Source organism: Phyllobates terribilis, unplaced genomic scaffold (assembly GCF_046119375.1).
Source record: "Phyllobates terribilis strain yellow unplaced genomic scaffold, ASM4611937v1 Scaffold_57__1_contigs__length_8443340, whole genome shotgun sequence".
Lineage (NCBI taxonomy): Eukaryota > Metazoa > Chordata > Amphibia > Anura > Dendrobatidae > Phyllobates > Phyllobates terribilis.
Window position 1 is genome coordinate 3,618,440 of NW_027362817.1, and position 23,225 is coordinate 3,641,664.

General features: G+C 41.1%; 1 protein-coding gene across 3 annotated transcripts in view; it reads right to left on the bottom strand.

Moving 5' to 3' along the window:
• Positions 1–2,882: 2,882 nt before the first annotated feature.
• The window catches only part of UBXN11 (UBX domain protein 11), a 59,440-nt gene continuing 39,097 nt past the window's right edge, over positions 2,883–23,225 (bottom strand). For all 3 annotated transcript variants that reach the window (XM_073661801.1, XM_073661800.1, XM_073661799.1), the window contains 4 exons: positions 22,440–22,543; positions 4,483–4,553; positions 3,153–3,278; positions 2,883–3,079 (listed from right to left, as the gene is read on the bottom strand). In XM_073661801.1, the coding sequence (XP_073517902.1) occupies positions 2,926–3,079; positions 3,153–3,278; positions 4,483–4,553; positions 22,440–22,543 (455 nt within the window). In that variant the 3' untranslated portion in view covers positions 2,883–2,925. The remainder of the gene's footprint in view (positions 3,080–3,152; positions 3,279–4,482; positions 4,554–22,439; positions 22,544–23,225) is intronic.

Sequence of the window (23,225 nt, forward strand, 5' to 3'; positions counted from 1 at the left end):
GGAGAAAAAGAAAGTCCTTTGGATAAAATTGCCGATTCTGCTGTTGTAAGTTGATAGTCTGATAGGTTAAAGACATTAGTAGGGTTAGATTGTTCACTTAAGCCCCCGTCTCATATAGCGATATCGCTAGTGATATCGCTGCTGAGTCACAGTTTTGGTGACTCACCAGCGACCTCACCAGCGATGTCGCTGTGTGTGACACTTTGCAACGATCAGGCCCCTGCTGTGAGGTCGCTGATCGTTGCAAAGTGTCCTGGACCATTTTTTGGTCGTTGGCCTCCCGCTGGCCAGCACACATCGCTGTGTGTGACCAGCGGGACCAACGATCTGGCTGGTAACTATGGTAAACAGCGGGTTACTAGGGGCACGCGCGCACTTAGTAACCCGCTGTTTACCATGGATACCACTCTGCTACGGTGCGCGGAGGCTCCCTCGCACCGTAGCAGAGTGGTATCCATGGTAAACAGCGGGTTACTAGGGGCACACGCGCACTTAGTAACCCGATGTTTACCATAGTTACCAGCCTGCTCCTGCTTGCAGCAGGCTGGTGACGGGAGCAGGACATCGTGGAACGATTCTTTCCACGATATCGCTTCTCCCCTGATCGCTGGTGAGCCTGCCTGTTTGACAGCTCACCAGCGATGTATTAGCGATGCAGCAACGATCCCTGACAGGTCGTATCGTTGTCGGGATCGCTGCTGCATCGCTTAGTGTGACGGGGCCCTTAGGCTGTCAGTTGCTCTGATGTGATTTTGCCTTTTTTTTGTTTTTGTTACTCCCCCACTTGTTCCCCTTCTAGATTTCTTCTTTTGGTTGCTTTTGGGGCAAAGTAGTTTTTTATGGATGACAGAGCTTCTCAATTTGGAGCTGAAGTCTCTTTTCCCTTGTCTGTGATTATGACTAATAGGGATCTAGGAGCATTATTTATGTTTAAAAGTATCTAGCATTAAATAATTATCATTTGGACTCATGAGATTAAGTTCCTTGTGGGGTCTAGTTTCCAAAATGGTGTCACTTGTGGGGGGGGTTTCCACTGTTTAGGCACATCAGGGGCTCCCCAAATGCAACATGGTGTCCGCTAATTATTCCAGAAAATGTAGAATTCAGAAAGTCAAACAGTGCTCCTTGTCTTCCGAGCCCTGTCGTGTGCCCAAACAGTGGTTTTTGGTGTGCTCAGGATAAATTGCACAACACATTTTGGAGTCAATTTTTTCGTTGCACCCTTGTGAAAATAAAAAAATTTAGGTCTAAAGTAAAATTTAAATGTTTATTTTTTTGTTCCACATTCCAAAAATTCCTGTGAAGCACCTAAAGAGTTAATACATTTCTTGAATTTGGTTTTGAGCACCTTGAGGGGTCCAGCTTTTAGAATGGTGTCACGTTTACAGTATTTTCTGTTATATAAACCGCTCAAAGTCCCTTCAAATGTGACTAAAAAATGGTTTTATAAATTTTGTTGGAAAAATAAAATCACTGGTCAACTTTTAACCCTTATAACTTACTAACAAAAAAAACATTGTTTCAAAAATTTTGCAGATGTAAAGTAGACATGTGGGAAATGTTATTTATTAATTATTTTGTGTGACTTATCTCTCTGGTTTAAGGGCATAAGAATTCAAAGTTTGAAAATTGCTAAATGTTCAACATTTTCATCAAATTTCCTTTTATTCACAAATAAACAAGTCAAACTGAAGAAATTTTATCACTATCATGAAGTACAATATGCTGGAGTGCTTCTTAAAATTCCTCATGAGAGGAGAATTCAGGACAGAAACTAGAAGGGTGATTCCCTAATTTGTAGTCCGGATTAGGTTATTTTGGCATAGAAATTTGGTAGTAGCTCTAGAAATAACATGTCAGGAAAGAAATTGATGTGTAGATATAATGATGACAAGCCAGATGACAAAGCTTGCAGAAAAAGAATCTTCCAAGCATATAATATTGTTGACCTGACATTACAATAAGTCAATAATATCACTATTGGTGGTGGTCTTACACCCTGCTACTGCTACTAACTGCTAGTAACTCCGGTGGCAGCTGGTTGTAAACACTTAGCACAGTAAAATAGCTCCATGCAATGTTTAGATCTGATCAGCGAATAATAGCTGACCAGCGGAAGGGATACCTCCTCAGTATATGTCCAAACAACTCTCTATGTTGATGTGGGATCAAAGTTTCAACTAGTATTCTTGTGTTCTATAGGTGCTTTTTCCTATTGAAATCACTGGGAGGACCAAGTTACAACCCTGGAATCTGCGTGGAATGTTGGCATTTTATAGCAATTTTAGTAAATCTTGTAAGCTGCTCATAAGCTTTAGATACAAGTTGTTCATTTTGTCAGGATTAACCAGAGATCTCAAGCTTGGAGCTCTAATATCTTTTGTTGATTTTTCTGCAATATGTAAATAGGGTTTTCTCAAAATTGGAAAGCAGAAGAGGAGATCAAGCATCTGAAAACATTGTTGAATATCTGCTGGTCAAGCTTGAACTATTATAGGCCAGTCATTCATGTGCAACAAAATATTTGAGGGCAAGTTTCTTTGCTCCTGTTATTGGGGGGTGGCTAGAGGTTTTCCTTATGCGCCACTGTGAATTTTCCTGTGGGAATTCCTACAAATCACCCTGGTACGAACAGAATACTTACCATAGGAGTAACATACCAGAGGAGAGAGATGTAAGAGGCCGAACTTTGTACTGGAGAGTAACTTCAGAATTACCTGATTGCCTTGACGTTTTCAAATAAATTTATTTGCGTTACAATCAATTTATTACTGGTTATGCTCCCTTTTTTCCTGCATACATTAGGACATTCAGATAAAACATATTACACTCGCATTGATCACTAATAATTATCTGTTTTTCATGTTACATTAACTCTTTAAAAAAAAAAAAAAAATCACACCACAGTTGTTTGGTTACGAGAAATTACTTCTGTTTTTCAGGGTCTTTTGGCCTCTTTCTTCTAAGTAGGAGCAATGCATTTGGTACAAGGCCTGCATCTTGAAGAGTACAAGAGTAGTCGTCATAAACATGGTGAGGGAATCCACTGATTATATCACAGGATGAAACATCAGAAGCTCTGTTAGTAAAAATGAAAAGTTTTGGTAATGCAACAATTGAGCAAATACTGAGTATTAAGAAGCAGTACTCACCCATACAGTGAAAGGAGGGCTCGCAGGTCTCCAATCGTCTCAGTGGGCAACATTTGCACCTTGTAAGTGTGATCTCCAGCCTCAGACTTGATTCGTAGGGTGCACACAACTGCGTTTGACTGGGATCTGACATTAATAAAAATGTGTCTAAACACCAATCCAATTCTCAGTGTTCAGTAAGAAACAAAAAAAATTGCATTCATTTATTTTTTGTCCTTAAATAGAACCAATGAATATAAGCTCCACAAACTGAAAAAGATACCAAAATGTAAAATATTTCTCACATATATTTGTAAATAGGGATACTAAAAAAAGCTGTAAATTACTCTTCAACACGACCAGTGATGAGCACAAGTGCTCGTTATTGAAGTTTGCCGAGGGTGCTTGGTTATGCACCGAGTATCGTGGATGCTTGAGTGAGATGTTCGATTCCTGATAAACACGGCCACAATCAGCAAACTCGAGTAACGAGCGCTTGCACTCATCACTAAACACGACACATAAAAGTCATAGTGCAGGTAGGGGCTAGTAGTTCAGAGATGTAATTTATAGCAACAACATAGAAAAAAAGGGCTACATATGCTCATTAAATTCTATGGGAGACTCTTCTAGGCATGCTCTGTAATATGTGCAGAAGTCAATTGGGCAGCACTGGAGCCCAGTAGATAGCATTGCTGCTTTGCAGCGCTGGGGTCCTTGGTTCACATCCGACCAAGGACAAATTCTGCAAGGAGTTAGTATGTTCTCCCCGTGATTGCGTGGGTTTCCTCCAGGTTCACCGGTTTCCAGCCACACTCTAAAGACATACTGATAGGGAATCTAGATTGTGAGCCCCAATGGGGACAGTGATGATAATGTCTGTAAAGCGCTGTGGAATATGATGGCGCTATATAAGTGAGCATAATAATTAATAAAATGTGCAGGCAAGGGGAGAACATGAGCTGATTTCTGCTGTGTTATCGGCCTAGGGCTCACAATGGAGATGCGGCCTTTCATTGTAATCGTGCCCAATAATGAGGTAATTACTGAGAAGAGATCTCTACAGGACAGGAAATATGACCTCATTATTAGGCTTAGTGGCCAATGTGAAAACTGAAATATTGTAACTTATTATTTTTTATGGGAAATAAGAGAAAATTCCTGAAACATAAAACCTTGATTGACATAATAGGTCATATTCTGACAACACATTTCCTTTAAGATATAGTTACTCACTCTCAAGACAGCATCTACATTAATTCAGCAACGATTGTTGTTTTGATGAAAATAAGTAAGAAATGTTACATAATAAAAAAAATCCAAAAATATATTCTAATTTCAAATAAATTACCCCTTGTCCATCGACAATACAAGTGAAGACTCTACAAGGCTTTCTTGTGTCTTCTCATTGGCATTGGGTCCCTGAAATATGCACATATAATGCATAAAAAGAGACAGATTAGACAATCTCCTGACGTCCTGACCTATCTACAAAAGAATGACAGTGGTCAGTGATGTACTGGTACATGTTAAACAGCAATGTTATAAAAAAAAACTGCAAAAAGTAAACAATGTATTGCATTAACTAAAAATGTAACATGATTAGATCCTGAACTCCCCCCACTAATTATGTTATTGGCTTCATATGTGTTTGGAAATGCCTAATCTTGCTCTCTCTATGGCAATAAATAGACCCAGTTGGTTGATCTAAGCATGCATGTTTAAGAAAGAGTCAAATGAGTTTTTCAGACAATAAGGCAGCCATATTTTGTAAGAGAAACTCTTGCTAAAAAGGGGTGTGCGTCTTATAGTCTGGAGGAAGCTTCCTGTGATGGAGGAGAACACAGACACCGCATCCTTCCTGATCACAGAGAGAGCTCCCTCTCTCCTCCTGCCCTACCCTGGATGTACGGGATCGGTGCATAACAGGAGAAAAAACACTGGAACCTGCAGAGGATGCAGGTCCTAAGCAGGACCTTCCACTCAAATATCTCCAGGACATGCCTGCAAGAAACTGCAATATGTGGAAGAGTATAGTGTGTGTGTGATGTGTGGTGTAAATGTGTATGTACAGCACCTTGCAAACTTATTCATACCCTTGAATGTTTCTACATTTTTTCACGTTACAACCACAAACTTAAAAGTATTTTATTGGGATTTTATATGATATACCCACACAAAAATAGCAAGTATTTGTGAAGTGTAAAGGAAATTATACATGGCTTTCCGATTTTACAAATATAAATTTGAAAATTGTAAACATGCTGTAGTCTGTTACCCCTAAATAAAATCATGAGTGACCTATTGCCTCCAGAAGTCACATAGTTAGTAAATTAAGTCACCTGTGTATAATTCATTCTCAGTATAACTACAGCTGTTTTGTAAAGTGCTCAAATGTTTCTTTGAAAAACATTAGGGATCAAACAGCATCATGTAAACCAAGCAACACATCAGACAGGTCAGGGATAAAGTTGTGGAGAAGAGTAAATTGGGGTTAGGTCATAAAAAAATAGCCCAAGCTCTGAACATCTCATAGCGCTGTACAATCCATCATGCAAAAATGGGAGGAGTATGGCACAACTGCAAATCTACCAAGACATGACCGTCCACGTAAATTGACATCCTAAGCAAGGAGAGCATGAATTAGAGATGCAGCCAAGAGGCCCATGGTCCCTCTGGAGGAACTGCAGAGATACACAGCTCAGGTGGGAGCATCTGTCCACAGCACAACTATATGGAAGCAGCATTTATTTATTGAAAAGCAAGCCATAAGAAGTACATTTGCAGTTTGCAAAAAGCCATATAGGGGACACAACTAGCATGTGGAAGAAGGTCCTCTGGTAAGATGACACCAAAGTACAGGGTGGGCCATTTATATGGATACACCTAAATAAAAGGTGAATGGTTGGTGATATGAACTTCCTGTTTGCGGCACATTAGTATATGGGAGGGGGGAAACTTTTCCAGATGGGTGGTGACCATGGCAGCCATTTTGAAGTCAATCTGTCCCCCTTAGACTTTTATCTTTGGGGTCATCTGAAGGCAATTGTCTATGCTGTGAAGATAAGAGATGTGCAGCATCTGAAACAACGGATACTAGAAGCCTGTGCTAGCATTTCTTCTGTGGTGTTGCTATCAGTGTGTCAAGAGTGGGAGAAGAGGGTTGCATTGACAATCCTACTCAATAGGCAGCACTTTGAACACATTTTATAAGTGGTCATAAACTTGTAAAAAACTCACGAAAGATAAAGTTACGTTAAAACCAAGCACACCATTGTTTTTTTTATGAAATTCTCAATAAGTTTGATGTGTCACATGACACTCTTCCTATTGAAAAAAATAAAGTTGGATCCAAAATGGACGACTTCAAAATGGCCGTCACCACCCATATGGAAAAGTTTTCCCCCTCCCATATACTAATGTGCCACAAACAGGAAGTTCATATCACCAACCATTCCCAGTTTATAAATGGCCCACCCTGGAGAACTTTTTGAGTTAAATTCAAAATGCAATATATGTGACGGAAAACTAACACATGCTAGCCTGAAAACACTATTCCCACCGTTAAGCAAAGTGGTGGCAGTATCATGCTGTTGGGATGCTTTTCTTCAACAGGGACAGGTAAGCTGGTCAGGGTTGATGGGAAAATTGATGGAGCTAAATACATGGCAATCCTAGAGGAAAACCTGTTAAAAGCTACAAAAGACTGGTGCATAGGTTCACATTCCAGCAGAGCAACCACACTAAACATACTGCCAGATCTACAATGGAATGGTTTAAATCAAAGCGTATTCATGTGTTTGAATGGCTCAGTCACAATCCAGACCTAAATCCAATTGGGAATCTGTTGCAAGACTTGAAAATTACTGTTCATAGACGCTCTCCATCCAATCTCACTGAGCTAGTAATAGTTTGCAAAGAAGAATGGGCAAACATTTCAGCCTGTAGATGTGCAAAACCTGGTAGAGACATACACCAAAAGACTTGCTGCAGTTATTGTAGTGAAAAATGGTTCTATAAAGCATTGAATCAGGGGGCATAGAAATGCACATCACAATTTTCAGATTTGTATTTTTAAAATATTTAGAAAACCATGTAACATTTCCTTTTCACTTTACAAATATGTATTTTTGCAAGGAAATGTCGTCAGATAGGTAATTTTTTTTTTTTACTCCATTTATGTTTTCCAATTCCGTTTTTAAAAAGGTGTCATCTTTCGCCAAAATACTGGAGCCCACAGGGGCACATTATAAGGTGGACGGGAAAATCAGTGTTACAAGTGTAGTAGCCTATAATAAAGAACGTTTTGACAAGGAAAAGACATAATATTAGTCAACTGAGGCTCCAGGTAATCGGCCATGTGCCACCTCTGAGACAAGGTGCAAGGTGGCAACCTAGTCATGAAACTGAAAAGAAATGTAGTCATAAATTAAATACTATGAGTTCCAGCGGTCTGAATAATGCATACAATGTTCTTCCTTTCATCTGATAATCCATGCCTTTGCCAATTCTTAGGACTGAATTACAATGAGGGTCCTGTAGATCGTGTATTCTTTCTCGATAGTAGTCCTATTGATGCGGTTAACGCAATTTACATATCGTCCATGTTATGGTGAAGCCATTGCAATTATAAGACTGTTTGTATTAATTTCTATACATATATAGGAGACACTAATTCTACCATCAATATGCAAACTCATGGAGTTGTATTTTTGTAAGGCGTGACCACGACTTTGGAGATATTCCCAACCCTGGAGTCTGATGGCCTAAGTATGACAATCATGTGAGATCTAGCCATCTGTAATATGATTAATATGCTCAATGTTATTTTTCTCTTTCTCTCCTTTTCCCTCTCAAAACCCCCTTTATTTCCTTTTATGACCTTTTTTCCCTCTCTTCCTTTGATCCTTTTCTTATTTTCCTCTTTTTCAGTTTTTACCCTTTCTTTTCATTTGCCCTTTTCCTGTAGTATTTTTTCCTGCCCCTTTCCACTTTTTTTCCTTCTTTCACTATCTAATCATTTTTAGGTTTTCCCCCTTATCCTTCATTTTTTCTCTTTCCTTGGTCTTTTTCTTCCTCCTTTTTTTCTCCAGTCCTCCCTGTTCCCCCTTTTTTCATCCCCTTTATCCCTTTCCTTTTCACATCCCCACCCACCTTTCCTTCCCCTGTTCCCCTTTTACCTTATGCCAGTTCTTTCTCCCATTGATCCAGTTTCAAGTAATACAATGTGACATCACCTTTAATGATTATGGCCATGTGATCTCTTCTCTACAGGTCCGGGAATACTGATAACATTGTGGAGCCTACCCTGAAGGTACTATGGTATCTCATTATGCTGACGTCATTAGGAAGGACAAGCCTATTTCATGATGATGCTATTGAATGCGTGCTTTGATGCCTAGTCAGATCATGTAACCACTTCAGTTACATGACCGGGCCCATTGTGGCAAAGTTATAGGTTGTATCCATGACATCATGTGGGTAATGTAACCATTATGGTCACATGGATCAACTTTGACCACATAACTGGACTTATGATGGTACAATGGGGATCTGGGATATACCACAATGACACGGTAGTTCTATTCCCAGTTCCCTGTTAGAACGTTTTGCGGCAAATTCAAATAACCTGTGCTCCCGCTAAACCTTCATATTGGGGCAAGGAAATGACCAATTACAAGCCCCCTATGTGTGTGACTAAGGTGTGGCACCTGGGGTGTGACCTATGATAATGACTATGAAAATGACTCATTTGTCTATCTGGAATATATGTCTGCATCTATAATATTGATGGCATGCTTTGCTAATATACTGTATAGTGGTGATTCTCTGATCCACCAGTAATCTTGGATGTAATTTTATTCAGGTTTTTAACCCATGTCTTTGTTTTAATCTTTGTGTAGTGCTTCTATGACAACGGGAGATGGACTAATGATAGGAGCTATGAGGAGTGGGCCACTGATCCTCCACTATAAATAGCACCATGTTTCTATATAAGGTTGATGTGCACACCTCTTATCATATATGGCTCGAAAAAGGCTCTATGTGGCTGAAAGATTGCATGTAGCTTTTATGCTTTGTATGCTGTAATTAATAAAGTGATCCTTTTGGAGGAGAATGTCTGGTGACCTGGATTTTTTCCTAGACATTTTTGGCATCAGTTTACCTTTGATGGAAGAGAAATTTAAATTCAATATACAAAGATCCTACACTTAGGCTGTGTGCCCACGAAGCATTTTCCAAGCGTTTATTCTGCGGAATTTATGCAGCGTAAATATTTGGGAAACGCTTGGTAATCAGTCCCCCATGGTCCCCAATGACAAGCCGCAATGTCAATGCCCATGCTGCGGATTTTTCAGCAGCATTTATGCTGCGCTCAAAAATCTGCAGCATGTCCATTAATTTTGCGGACACGCAGCGTAATCGCCGCCATTGACTTGCATTGGAATGCTGGGATCCCGCATCACTGCATCTGTACATGTGGAATCCAAACGTTTCAATGTGCGGATGGTACCCGGGTGTGGAGGAGAGGAGACTCTCCTCCGGACCCAGGTACCATAGAATCTGTTAAAAAAAGAATAAAATAAAAAATAAATACTATATTTACCTTCTGACGACCCCCGCTGCGCTCGTCCTCCCATGCCGGCAGCTCGCGATGGAATGAAGGACCTGCGCTGACGTCATAGTCATGTGACGGCAGGTCCTTCAGTGTAGTGTACCGCGATCTGCCAGTACCCAGAACGGAGAGAAGCAAGACTGCATGGGCCATCGGAAGGGAAGTATAGATTTTTTCTTTTTTTTTTTTTTTTTTTTTTTTACTATTCTTTATGGTCACACTATATAAATCCATGCTGGTTGCATGGATTTATATACTGTGACCAAGTTGTGAAGCACTTTCCAAGTGATGCTAAAAACGCTTGGAAAGCGCTAGTCAACCCGCATGCGGAAATGCATGTGAAGAACGCTTCACATCCGCATGTCCCTGGCAGGAAAAAGCATGTATAATCCGCATGCGTTTTTTCTGCCAGGGAGATGCAGAAAAGCTCAGGAAAAAATCCTGAGCATTTCTGCATCGTGGGCACATAGCCTTAACCTATCGCACATAATCTGCAATAGTGTCATCACCATGCGCATCAGATTCTAGTCCAGACATGTCAAAATTGGGTGGTTTAGCAAAGTTTAAAGGGATTTCCCACTTTTAGATCTGTAGTCCCCAAATAATCAGATAACAGTAAAAATAACAAATACAGACAGTATTCACCCTCTCCGGGTCCAGCACAGGCTCCTCACAGCCACTCCTATCTCTGTTTTCGCTGCATTTATGACATCACATCGACTGCGTAAATCACCACTGCAACCAATCACTGAGCTTGGCACCTTGTAAAATATATAAACTTTTATTCCAAACAATTTAAAAACAAATGGAAGATTCCAAAGAAGTTCATGAATAAATCATGATCCATAGTAAGCAGCTAAGGGTGAAACATGGGGATATTAAATAAGATTAAAAGACGCATTTCAAACAGCTCGTGTTCTTAGACTTGGTATGAGAATGATGTCTGAGACAAGGGAGGAACCCTATATACCTGCATGATTGGTATTTTTAAGTTGCAGGTGTGCAACCAGACAAATAAGTAAAGCACTGCATTTCAAACAGAATAGTTAAAAATGTGGAAAAAAAGAGTGATTAAAAACAATATATTTGTGAGATCCAAGATGGCCGCGGACCTGGGAGGTCACAACTGACTGAGCTCCCATCCAGCATTTACAATCCAAGCTATCCATCCTCACTGGACATCTGCACCACTTCCATCTAAGTTGTGTCACCTCCCTACATCACCTGGGATCCCGTAGAGCCGAATATAGAGAACATATAGCTGAACATCTCAACAACAACTACAGGTTGGTCCCTGCAAGGCCTCCCCCCTCACCACCTCGTGCTCCCCTGAGACATCCATCTCCTCATCCCAGCAGCCAGGCGCCACACGTACTGCCATCGGTGGCTACAAGCACTTACTGTAACCTCCATCTAAGATTCGGGGAGGCCGACTTGTCAGTGCTGCATGGGGAGTGAGAGAGGGAGAGTACTTGTTTATACTTCAGACCCCGCCGCCATTAATCACAGCGGGAGTGCCGGAAGTAGCAACCGACTATCGGTCACCTAACTGATGATAACCACAGGACCTAACTGATCTAGACCCCGTAGCAGTGCAACAAGGATTTATTAACATAAGGTCCAGAATCACATGACCAAAGGTCCTTGAGTGGAGATAAGTGACTGTGACTAATTATATCAACGTTGCTATCGCTCCACTTAGGGAGAGCAGAGGCAACAAACAGAGGTTATCACTCCTGTTAAACCCCACAATTCCACTCTCAGAGTGTCTGACCTGCCCTATAAATCCTGTGAAACTGGTCTGTAGCTCCTTCAACACCAGCAGGATCTCACTACCAGCTTAACTACTTCAGATCCTATCTCAATCATTGTTAGCATTGTAATAGCCTGACTAATGATGATCAAGACACTAAAGCGCCCCCTCCGGAGCGTAATGAGTGTATACTATGTAATGTTTATACATGTATTCACTGAATTTTGTTTATTTTCTTTAGAATCTTCCTCTTGCTTCTTTATCTCCCCCTATTCTCACTTTTCTCATCTATCTGCACCCCTGGAACCTGTGGAGGGTCTGCCGTCGTTGAAACCTTCATTTCAATATCTCATGTCATGACATCACGTAAGTTATACAAAATTGTTTCTCATAACGTACATGGCATCAATTCTCAGATTCCCAGGTCACAGACTCTACACCACTTTAAAAAGAACAGATATGATACTCTATTTTTACAAGAAACTCATTTTATAGCTGGCAAAACCCCTACCTTCGAGAAATGCTTTTATAATAATTGGCACCATGCCTTATCACCCCAAAAAGGTGCAAGAGGAGTAGCGATTTTTTTCGCGAAGAATATCCCTTTTCTCTTACAGGACAGCCTGATTGATCCCAAGGGTCGGTACCTATTTGAAGGGCCATCTCGGAGGTAATATAGTGACGCTGGGAAATCTCTACGCTCCCAATAAACGACATTTAAAATGGATCCGGGGAGCCCTTCACAAACTTGATCTCTTTAGAGAAGGTTCTGTCTTGTTGGGGGGAGATTTGAATGTGGCGCTAGAACCCATGCTGGATACTTCCTCTGGGAAGAGCACGGTCGCTCTACGTGATTTGGCCCGAATCAAGTCTTTATTACATTCCATGGAACTAGTTGACGCCTGGAGATACTTCCACCCTCGGGACAGAACTTTCACATACTATTCCTATCCCCACAATACATATCACCTTATTGACTACTTACTGATTTCCAGGAATGCCCTCATTACTACGTCAGATGTAGATATTCTTGCTATAAAGTTCGCAGAGACGACTCATTATAGCTGGAGGGGGGGCCGTCCCAATTTGACCGTTATTGAAAGTGATCCTTTGCTTATGGTTTCTATTCCACCTGGCAATGAACACTGACCCCTGCTTCGGCTGTGTCTTTTATGCCGAAGGGAGAAACCTGGCCACACACCCCCAGTGATGACCTCACATGGGCTGGGCTTCAGCCTTCATATTTTTATTAGAATATCTGGTTTCTGTGATAATTTCTCACTGGTTGGTCGTGGAAGCCCGAAAGTATTTTCCATTATGAATTTACCTTTCTGTAGAGACTACACATGGCGTAGCTGCATTCTGTTATTCTGGTACTTTTGCGCTACAGCTCCCCAGAGGGGCATACAGCTACGGAAAAAGATGTGTATTGTTCCTTGGTAGTCCCTGCCACTAAAAATTATGGTTTCCATTATTATCGGAAGTATAGAACTCCAGATATTCCAGATTTCGTGTCGGCGCCGGCCCAACTGCAGATCTCTGTTGAATTCTTTTGAAGCCAGGAACTAAATCTTCCTCAGCTAGGTGTAAATTTATCACAAGCCTGTGTCACTGGAAAACACACTCACATGCTAAATGGGTTTGGTAGCACCCTTTGTTCTAGCATTTGTCTACAAGGGATTCATGCACACATGTGTGTTAATTTGCATAGATGCCACTAGTCAAAGTGTCAGCTCTTATCTTTTGACAAATACTATAGGGGAGGGGGGATGAAGAGGGGTCTGGGAGGGAAAAATTCTTAATATTTTCTTAATATTTTTATGACATTCACTGTTAGACAAAACTGATTTTTTGGCAGCATGTGAACAGGTTTACAAGGTAGTGGAACCACACCTGTAAAAGCCGCTAACTGATAACCAATTGTTGGAGGTGTTAGGAACAAAAGACTGACACAGACTAGGTGACAATTGTTTGCCAATAGTTGGAGCTTTATGAGAAACTACTCTAATCCCTTTTTCCAATATCAAATCCATTGTGCTATCTTCCCTCAAAATATTGCGTTTAACTACAGGGTGGGCCATTTATATGGATACACCTAAATTAAATGGGAATGGTTGGTGATATAAACTTACTGTTTGTGGCACATTAGTATATGGGAGGGGGAAAACTTTTCCAGATGGGTGGTGACCATGGCGGCCATTTTGAAGTCGACCATTTTGGATCCAACTTTATATTTTTCAATGGGACGAGGGTCATGTGACACATCAAACTGATTTCATAAGAAAAACAATGGTGTGCTTGGTTTTAACGTAACTTTATTCTTTTATGAGTTATTTACAAGTTTTGACTGTTGAGGGAGGGCAATGGCCCTTCACGGTTGACCAAGTGAGTGTCAAATTATTAGGTTATAAGGTTGATTGCAATCCAATAGAAAACCAGAGGGAGGCAAAGCTCTGTATGGGGGGGATTCAAGAATCTCTAACCCTGTTTATTTCTACTTAGCATTTTATATTGTTTTGAGTTTATTAATATCCAATCACCTACAGCCATACTACAAGTTTGAACCAATGTTAGTACAATTATTACGGAAATACACATATGGTCATATTATCGTTAGTTCGGTGCATGGTGGAAAGTTACAAGGTCGTACATCCCGGCTCAGACTAGCTAGATAACGGGAGCAGGGTGTCTCACAGAATGTTCTTGTGAGAAAAAGTTAGTGTGGGAAAGATGTATGTGAAGCATGAGAAAAGAAGGAAAGAATGCATGTTATGCAAGGAGTATAATAACATGATTTTAAAGCAAGCAGACAAAATGGAGTTACTATAGCATGAGTAGCAATATGTCCTTTACATTTGGATAGCATGAATATTAATATGTCCTTTACATGACCATTTATAAAATGTGTTCAAAGTGCTGCCCATTGTGTTGGATTGTCAATGCAACCCTCTTCTCCCACTCTTGACACACTGATAGCAACATCACAGAAGAAATGCTAGCACAGGCTTCCAGTATCCGTTGTTTCAGATGCTGCACATTTTATAAGTGGTCATAAACTTGTAAATAACTCATGAAAGAATAAAGTTATGTTAAAACCAAGCACACCATTGTTTTTATTATGAAATTCTCAATAAGTTTGATGTGTCACATGACCCTCTTCCCATTGAAAAAAATATAGTTGGATCCAAAATGGTCGACTTTAAAATGGCCGCCATGGTCACCACCCATCTGGAAAAGCTTTCCCCCTCCCATATACTAATGTGCCACAAACAGGAAGTTGATATCACCAACCATTCCCATTTAGTTTAGGTATATCCATATAAATGGCCCACCCTGTATATTGGAGACAGCTGGAAGAAAGGTACTGTAAGGACTAAAGTGGGCATAGTACAGTGAAGATTAGATTGAATCCTTAAATTTTTATTTTTGGAAATTAAATTATTTCTGGATTTAGAGTCTACTATTTTGGTTGCACGATTTATAAAGATCAGGTGGGATAATTTCTGGATTTTAGTCTGAAATTGATAGTCCCAGCTCTGGTTAATTCTCCGACTGGAATCGCCTTGATAGTGTGAGGAGGGTGGAAGCTACAAGGGGCGCTCATTAAATATTTCCCCTCACCCACTTCTATTTATCACAGGACGCTGAAACTTCACATGTGTAATGATATAAGTCTCTATAGGTTACATGCCAATTTGCAACTCAGAACTGATAGCTGTCTTGATTTTCCAGGTGCCAAAGTGGTGTGAGGTTTGATAATGGACCCAGTGGAATACAGAGCAGTCATCAAGTTCCTTTACTTGAAAGGCTGCACACCAAAGGAGACATTCGATGAGATGAAAGAGGTTTATGGTGATGATTCCCCATCATATGATGTAGTCAAGAACTGGCATCGTCAATTGAAATATGGTCGGACTTCGGTGCAAACAGCTCCAATTCCAGGGCGACCCCACTCTGCTATTCATGAACACACCATCCAGCAAGTGGAGGTCGCAATTTTTGAAAATCGCCGCATAACCATTCGCCACCTAGCCCAAAATGTCAAAATTAGTGTGGGGTCCGTGGAAAAAATCATTTAAGACCATCTTAACATGCATAAGGTATCCGCTTGCTGGGTTCCCTGCCTGCTCACAACTTTCCAGAAGCAGGAACGTGTCGATTGCTCTCAGGCTCTATTGACGATGTGTCATGGAAACCAGGAGGACTTTTTCAACAGGCTGATCACACAAGATGAAAGCTGGGTCCATCACTATGGTCCTGAGACTAAAGTCCAGTTGGAAGCATCATGACTCACCCCCTCCAAAGAAGGCACGAGCCCAACCCTCGGCAGGCAAGATAATGCTCACAGAATTTTGGGACCAGCACGGAGTAGCATTGATGGATTTCCTAGTACAGAGTACCATGATCACTGGGGCATACTATGATTCACTGCTGCGGAAATTGCAGGAGGCCATCAAAACCAAGAGACGTGGCATGCTCACCAAAGGTGTCCGCCTTCTGCAAGACAATGCACCAGTTCACAACTCACATGTTGCCCAAATGGAATGCTCCTGTGGCTACCGCATCCCCCTTATTCACCCGACTTCGCACCATCGGACTTCCACCTCTTTCCAAAAATGAAGTGATTTTTGAAGGGAAAGTATTTTCTAGATGAGGAGACTCTGATTTCCGAAGTCACAACGTGGCTTTTGGAGCAACCTGTCGACTTCTACAAGCGAGGTGTTTATAGTTGCTTAAAGAGATGGGAGAAGTGTGTGTCCCTAGGAGGCACCTATGCAGAGAAGGACTAATAACTGTGCCAAGTTTCATTGCTCTCAGTTCAAAGGAAGAGGGTCAGGGAAAATCTTTAATGAACGTCCCTCATATGTGCATGCAGTATTGTGTTACCTGAAGTTGGTTTCCAATATGTTGCACTTTTAATAGGTAACTTAGGTTCTCCAATTATAGATCTAAAAAAGTAATACACCTGTTATTAGAACTCGTGAACCGTAAATTAAATTGATTGTTATTAAGGTACTGCAAAAAGAGGGAATATCTGATATCGGTCCACCCCAGACAATTAATATATCGTCTATAAATCTAGAATAAGTGACAATAGATTTACTGAAGGGATTATGGACATTATACACAAAGCACTCCTCCCACCATGCCATCACCAGATTTGCTACAGATGGGGAGAACTTGGCCTTCATGGAAACTCCACTATTCTGGAGAAAAAAGTTCTTATTGAACATAACGTATAGGCAGAGTTTTTCAGCACATTTTTTGTGCTGAAAAAGCCCCGCTCTGCTTATACTCAAGTATATAGAAATTCCGTTGGTGGATAGTGGGGGGAGGGGCTGTGGCGGCGGAGGAGCAGGGCACACGCAGCAGCCACTGCTGCAGCTACCACGTGTGCCCACTGCTAAAGGGAAATTAATATTCCCTCTTCTCCACTCCCATGGGCGTGGAGAAGAATGAATATCCATTCTCTTTAGTAGCAGGCACGGAGGAGCGCTGAGCTGCAGCTCCTACTGACAGTGCCCGCTACTAAAAAGAATGCATAGTCACTCCTCTCCACGCACATAGTCCCGGCATGGAGAGGAGTGACTATGCCAGCAGCTCACATCAGCGTCTGAGAGCGCATAGCTGTGACACCATGTGCTGCTCAAATGCTGACATGAGCTGCTGCAGCATAAAGGGACACAGAGCTGGAGCAGAGGTGAAAAAGGAAGGTGCGCATAAGTGTTTATTTTTTTGTGTGTGCAGTGATGGGGCCATACATACCAGGATTGGGGGATGAGGGGGCCATGCATACCAGGATCGGGGTATGAAGGGGCCATACATACCAGGATTGGGGGATGAGGGGGCCGTACATACCAGGATTGGGGGATGAGGGGCCGTGCATACCAGGATTGAAGGATGAGGAGGCCGTGCATACCAGGATTGGGGGGATGAGGAGGCCGTGCATACCAGGATTGGGGGATGAGGAGGCCATGCGTACCAGGATTAGGGGATGAGGGGGGTCATGCGTACCAGGATTAGGGGATGAGGGGGGGTCATGCATACCAGGATTAGGGGATGAGGGGGGCCATGCATACCAGGATTAGGGGATGAGGGGGGCCATGCATACCAGGATTAGGGGATGAGGGGGGCCATGCATACCAGGATTAGGGGATGAGGGGGGCCATGCATACCAGGATTAGGTATGAAGGGGGCCATGCATACCAGGATTGGGGATGAGGGGGGCCATGCATACCAGGATTTAGGAAGAAGGGGCCATGCAAACCAGGAATGGGGATGAGTGGGCAATATTTACCAGGATGGAGAAATTTGCAAGTAGCTGCTGCATTTCTTACCCTAGGCTTATACTCGAGTCAATAAGTTTTCCAAATTGTTTGTGGTAAAATTAGGTACCTCAGCTTATACTCGGGTCAGCTTATACTCGTGTATATACGGTAAAATAATTATGTGTCAACAGAAAAACTAATACAGACCTAATATACAAACGTAGGTCTGGTGACTATGGACAATATTTGGTTAGATGATGATCTATGGCGGAAATGACAGCATGGTGGGGAAGGCTTGTGTACAATGACACTACGTCACAGGTGAGCCAGGACCAAGAATCAGACCACTGTACATTATTAAACAAATCAAATACATCACGTGAGTCCTGTATATAGCCCGGAATTCGTTCTACCATGGGCTGTATGGAAAAGTCCAGCCATTGCCCTAAACGTTCCCCAAGAGACCCTATTCCCAAAACGATACGGCACATAGGTAACGGGGTATCCATTTTATGCGTCTTTGGTAAAGCGTGCATTATAGGGATCACAGGGTGGTCGACTATTAGAAACTCAGATTCTTTTTTGGAGAAGATACCCAGGGGAAGTTTTTCCAATACCAGTTTTTCAAAACTTTTCCAAGAAAAAAAGAAGTAGGATCAGTACACAGAAAAATATATATAGTGGCATCAGACAACATATTATTCACAGAAGTGACAACCATTACTGTCTAATAACACAACTTAGCCCCCCCTTATCCGACATTTTGATTATAATATCGTATCTCCTATGTAAGCTATTAAGGTCTTCTTGTTCTGTCTTAGACAAATTATGCTTTTTGGGAAAAAGATTAGAATCATTATATAATTTCTTTAAATCTCTCTCTATGTTCTCTTGGAAACAATCCATAGCATCAGTTCTCGCTTGGATTGGATAGAAGTAGGGATTCTTTGTGGAGAAAGTAGAAATCGACTGCGTATCTTGTGAAAAAGTTGATTCCTGATTGAGATCCATGAGACAAGCCAAACTCATTTGTCCCATGAAATTTAGATCCCTAGAGAGGTTATCCTGTTCCATAGATAAATGCAGGGTAGGGGAATCTTCCTCGGACCAAAAGTGTTTTTTCACTGTGAGATCACGTACAAATTTATTGATGTCTTTCATAAGTAGTGTAGAAGACAAATTTATCACATCCAATGTTGGAAGCGGTTGCGGATCCTGAGGCGATATTTGATAGAAACCGGGTATTTTTGCGGTGTTTCCTGCCCAATCTGGGCCATTGTTTTTTATAATAATAATTCTAGGGTCTTATTTGGTCTGTATCCCCATCAGAAAAATCATTAGATACTGTATATCAGATGAATCCTGAGAAGAGTCTTATAAAGAAAAAGTTACTTGATTTCGACAAAAGCCTTTGTATTTTAATCCACTATGTGGTTTTAAAATGGATTTAAGTGGATTTTCTTGGTGATCCCACCGCCCCCATTCATAAACTTGGCTTTTACTGTAATACATGAGGTCCCGATTAAATTTTTCATTTAATAGAAATGATAGATTCTTCCAACTCCTGGATCATTTTATTCAAAATTTCTTTGTAATAGGTCAAAATCCTCAGCATTCATAGAGTTTTTAATAGTATCAGTATGTTTCTTAATAACCCTTTGGTTTGTTTGTAGTTCCTGGTTTTCATGCTTAATGATAAGTTGTATTAATTGTTGTGACCATGATGTTAAAAATCAAGTTCCAGTCTGTAACACACTGTTCAGAATATATTGTTGCAGAAATTTTCTTCAAATACCCTCGGAATCTTAATTTTTTCAGTATAGTTACTGAGTGTTGTTTGATACCACCAAATACGTGTCTCTAATACGTGTCTCTTTAAGATTAAAGTTTCTAAGTTTCTCTATTGAAGTAATCAAATCATGGGTGTCAGCATTGACATCTAATGGTTTGGTGAGATTCATAAAAAAAAAAAAAAAAAGTTTCTGTTCTGTTCACCTGCTGCCAAAAAATCTGCTGCTTTGTCTAAAATAACTGCAAATATACAATCAAGGGTTTTCTAAATTGCAACACTGATCATTTTGAATACATCATAGAATGAACTATCTAACTTAAAATACATAGGTTTTACAACCAGAAAATTTAAAACATGGATTAGGAAACATTTATATGACGTACACTGCTCAAAAAATAAAGGGAACACTTAAACAACAGAATATAACTCAAAGTAAATCAAACTTCTGTGAAATCAAACTGTCCACTTAGGAAGCAACACTGATTGACAATCAATTTCACATGCTGCTGTGCAAGTGGAATAGACAATAGATGGAAATTATTGGCAATTATCAAGACACCCTCAATAAAGGAGTGGTTCTGCAGGTGGGGACCACAGACCACATCTCAGTACCAATGCTTTCTGGCTGATGTTTTGGTCACTTTTGAATGTTGGTTGTGCTTTCACACTCGTGGAGCATGAGATGGACTCTACAATCCACAGAAGTTGCTCAGGTAGTGCAACTCATCCAGGATGGCACATAAATGCGAGCTGTGGCAAGAAGGTTTGCTGTGTCTGTCAGCGTAGTGTCCAGAGGCTGGAGGTGCTACCAGGAGACAAGCCAGTACACCAGGAGACGTGGAGGGGGCAGTAAGAGGGCAACAACCCAGCAGCAGGACCGCTACCTCCGCCTTTGTGCAAGGAGGAACAGGAGGAGCACTGCCAGAGCCCTGCAAAATGACCTCCAGCAGGCCACAAATGTGCATATGTCTGCACAAACGGTTAGAAACCGACTCCATGAGGGTGGTATGAGGGCCTGACGTCCACAGATGGGGGTTGTGCAGGACGTTTGGCATTTGCCACAGAACACCAGGATTGGCAAAGTCGCCACTGGCGCCCTGTGCTCTTCACAGATGAAAGCAGGTTCACACTGAGCACATGTGACAGGCGTGACAGATCTGGAGATGCTGTGGAGAGCGATCTGCTGCCTGCTACATCCTTCAGCATGACCGGTTTGGCCCTGGGTTCCTCCTAATGCAGGACAATGCCAGACCTCATGTGGCTGGAGTGTGTCAGCAGTTCCTGCAAGATGAAGGCATTGAAGCTATGGACTGGCTCGACCTGAATCCGATTGAGCACATCTGGGACATCATGTCACGCTCCATCCACCAACGTCACGCTGCACCACAGACTGTCCAGGAGTTAGCGGATGCTTTAGTCCAGGTTTGGGAGGAGATCCCACAGGAGACCATCCGCAACCTCATCAGGAGCATGCCCAGGCGTTGTAGGGAGGTCATACAGGCACGTGGAGGCCACACACAATACTGAGCCTCATTTTGACTTGTTTTAAGGATATTACATCAAAGTTGGATCAGCCTGTAGTGCGTTTTTCCACTTTAATTTTGGGGGTGACTCCAAATCCAGGCCTCCATTGGTTAATAAATTTGATTTCCATTGATGATTTTTGTGTGATTTTGTTGTCAGCACATTCAACTTTGTACAGAACAAAGTATTCAATGAGAATATTTCACTCATTCAGATCTAGGATGTGTTATTTGAGTGTTCCCTTTATTTTTTTGAGCAGTACCCGTAATATGTTTAATGCCTCCAAACATACATCAGAAGTCATAGTAAATCAACCAGTAGCTTCTCTGTATTTGCCATTGAGCACGTTCTGAAGCATGTTCAGAGCAGTAATAGAGAAATCACACTGCGTTACAGGGAAGCTTACTGGATATTCGACCTAAATACCAGAGTTCCCTTGGGTCTTAACCTTAGAAAGGTGATCATGTTGCTCTACTAAAGTAAACCTCCTTGGTACTGTCCATTTAATTTAAGATATATTGTTTTTAATCATTCTTTTCTTTTTCCACATTTTTAAATATTCTGTTTGAAATGCAGTGCTTTACTTATTTGTCTGGTTGGCAAACCTGCAATTTAAACATACCAATCATGCAGGTATATAGGGTTCCTCCCTTGTCTCAGACATCATTCTCATACCAAGTCTAAGAACACAAGCTGTTCGAAACGGGTCTGGTAATCTTTCACCCTTAGCTGCTTACTATGGATCGTGATTTATTCATGAACTTCTTTGGAATCTTCCATTTGTTTTTAAATTGTTTGGAATAAAAGTTTATATATTTTACTTATCCAAGGCATCCGGAGAGCTGGATCAGTTTCCTAGGAGGGTGAGCTGGACTTTTCTTTTCTCCATTACCTCGTGTCATCTACATTAGCAGATCTGCTGCAAGTGAGTACTGTCTGTAATTGTTTTTTTCTTACTAGTATCTGATTGTTTGGTAACCACTTTTCTAAAAGTGGAAAATCAATTTAATCTAATAATATCTACATCGACTGTACAGCTGGTCCAACGATGCTTGTTGACCGACATCCATCTCAGCTGACTCTCCCACATACAGGAGTGCTCACTTGGCTGAGTGCTCCTATGTTCTCCATAAGAAAGTGAAATGTCAGCCAGCAGCCTCTCTCCGGCCACAATAGACTGTGTTCTGAACAAGTCAATATCTGAGTTCGTCTCACATTAGTCTAATGTGTATGACGTTTTAAAATGTTTTTTTTTTTTTTTTTTTTTAATCAGGGAGAATACAATTTACTAAATAAAATGGTTAAGAGAGGAAAGCGTTAATCATGAAATTACCAAACAAGAAAACATACATACCAGCAGGGTGTCTCTAATTGGACTCTGAATATCTATGACACAACCACCTTGGATAACAGATTTAGGAAGTCTGTTTAAGAATTGTTGTACAAAAAGCCAAGGACCTAAAAATAGCAATGTATTATTTAATTCCATAAATATCAGATGGATGATTAGAGAAAATGCATTAATTACATTGGTTGTATTCTAAAAAAAGAGTCTCAGAATGAAAGAAAATCTGTCAGTAGAAGCAACCCTGCTAAGCCGTCTATATGGGTATGCAGGGCTTAGAAAGCTGAATAAAATGATACCTTAATGTCTAATGTTTTATTCCAGAGAAATCCACATTTTTCTTATATGTAAATGAACTGTTCCAGGCTATGGGCCGGACACTGGTCTGCATGAGACTCCGCCTCCAGACCTTAGTTTAATAAAAGAGGGCGTTGCCAGTGTGAGATAGGTAACTAACACAGTACAGTAGAACTATTGCACAAGCAGCCAGTGCAACAATATTGCTGCAATACAGCAAAGCTGTGAGAGTTGCAGCTGCTAAAGTGTTTGTTATGAGACAAAGGTTCAGTTCTACTGTACTGTGTTAATTACATGTCTCACACTAGTAACAACCCCTCTCATATAAAATAAGCTCTGAAGGCAGATTCTCAAGTAGATCAGTGTGCAGCCCATAGATCTTAACAGCTCAATTACATATAAGAAAAAAATGGATATCTGACATATTCCCTTTAACTCCTTTCTGACGTGATAATACGTATCTGCACTCTGGGCCTATTGAAGAAGATATGTATTGTT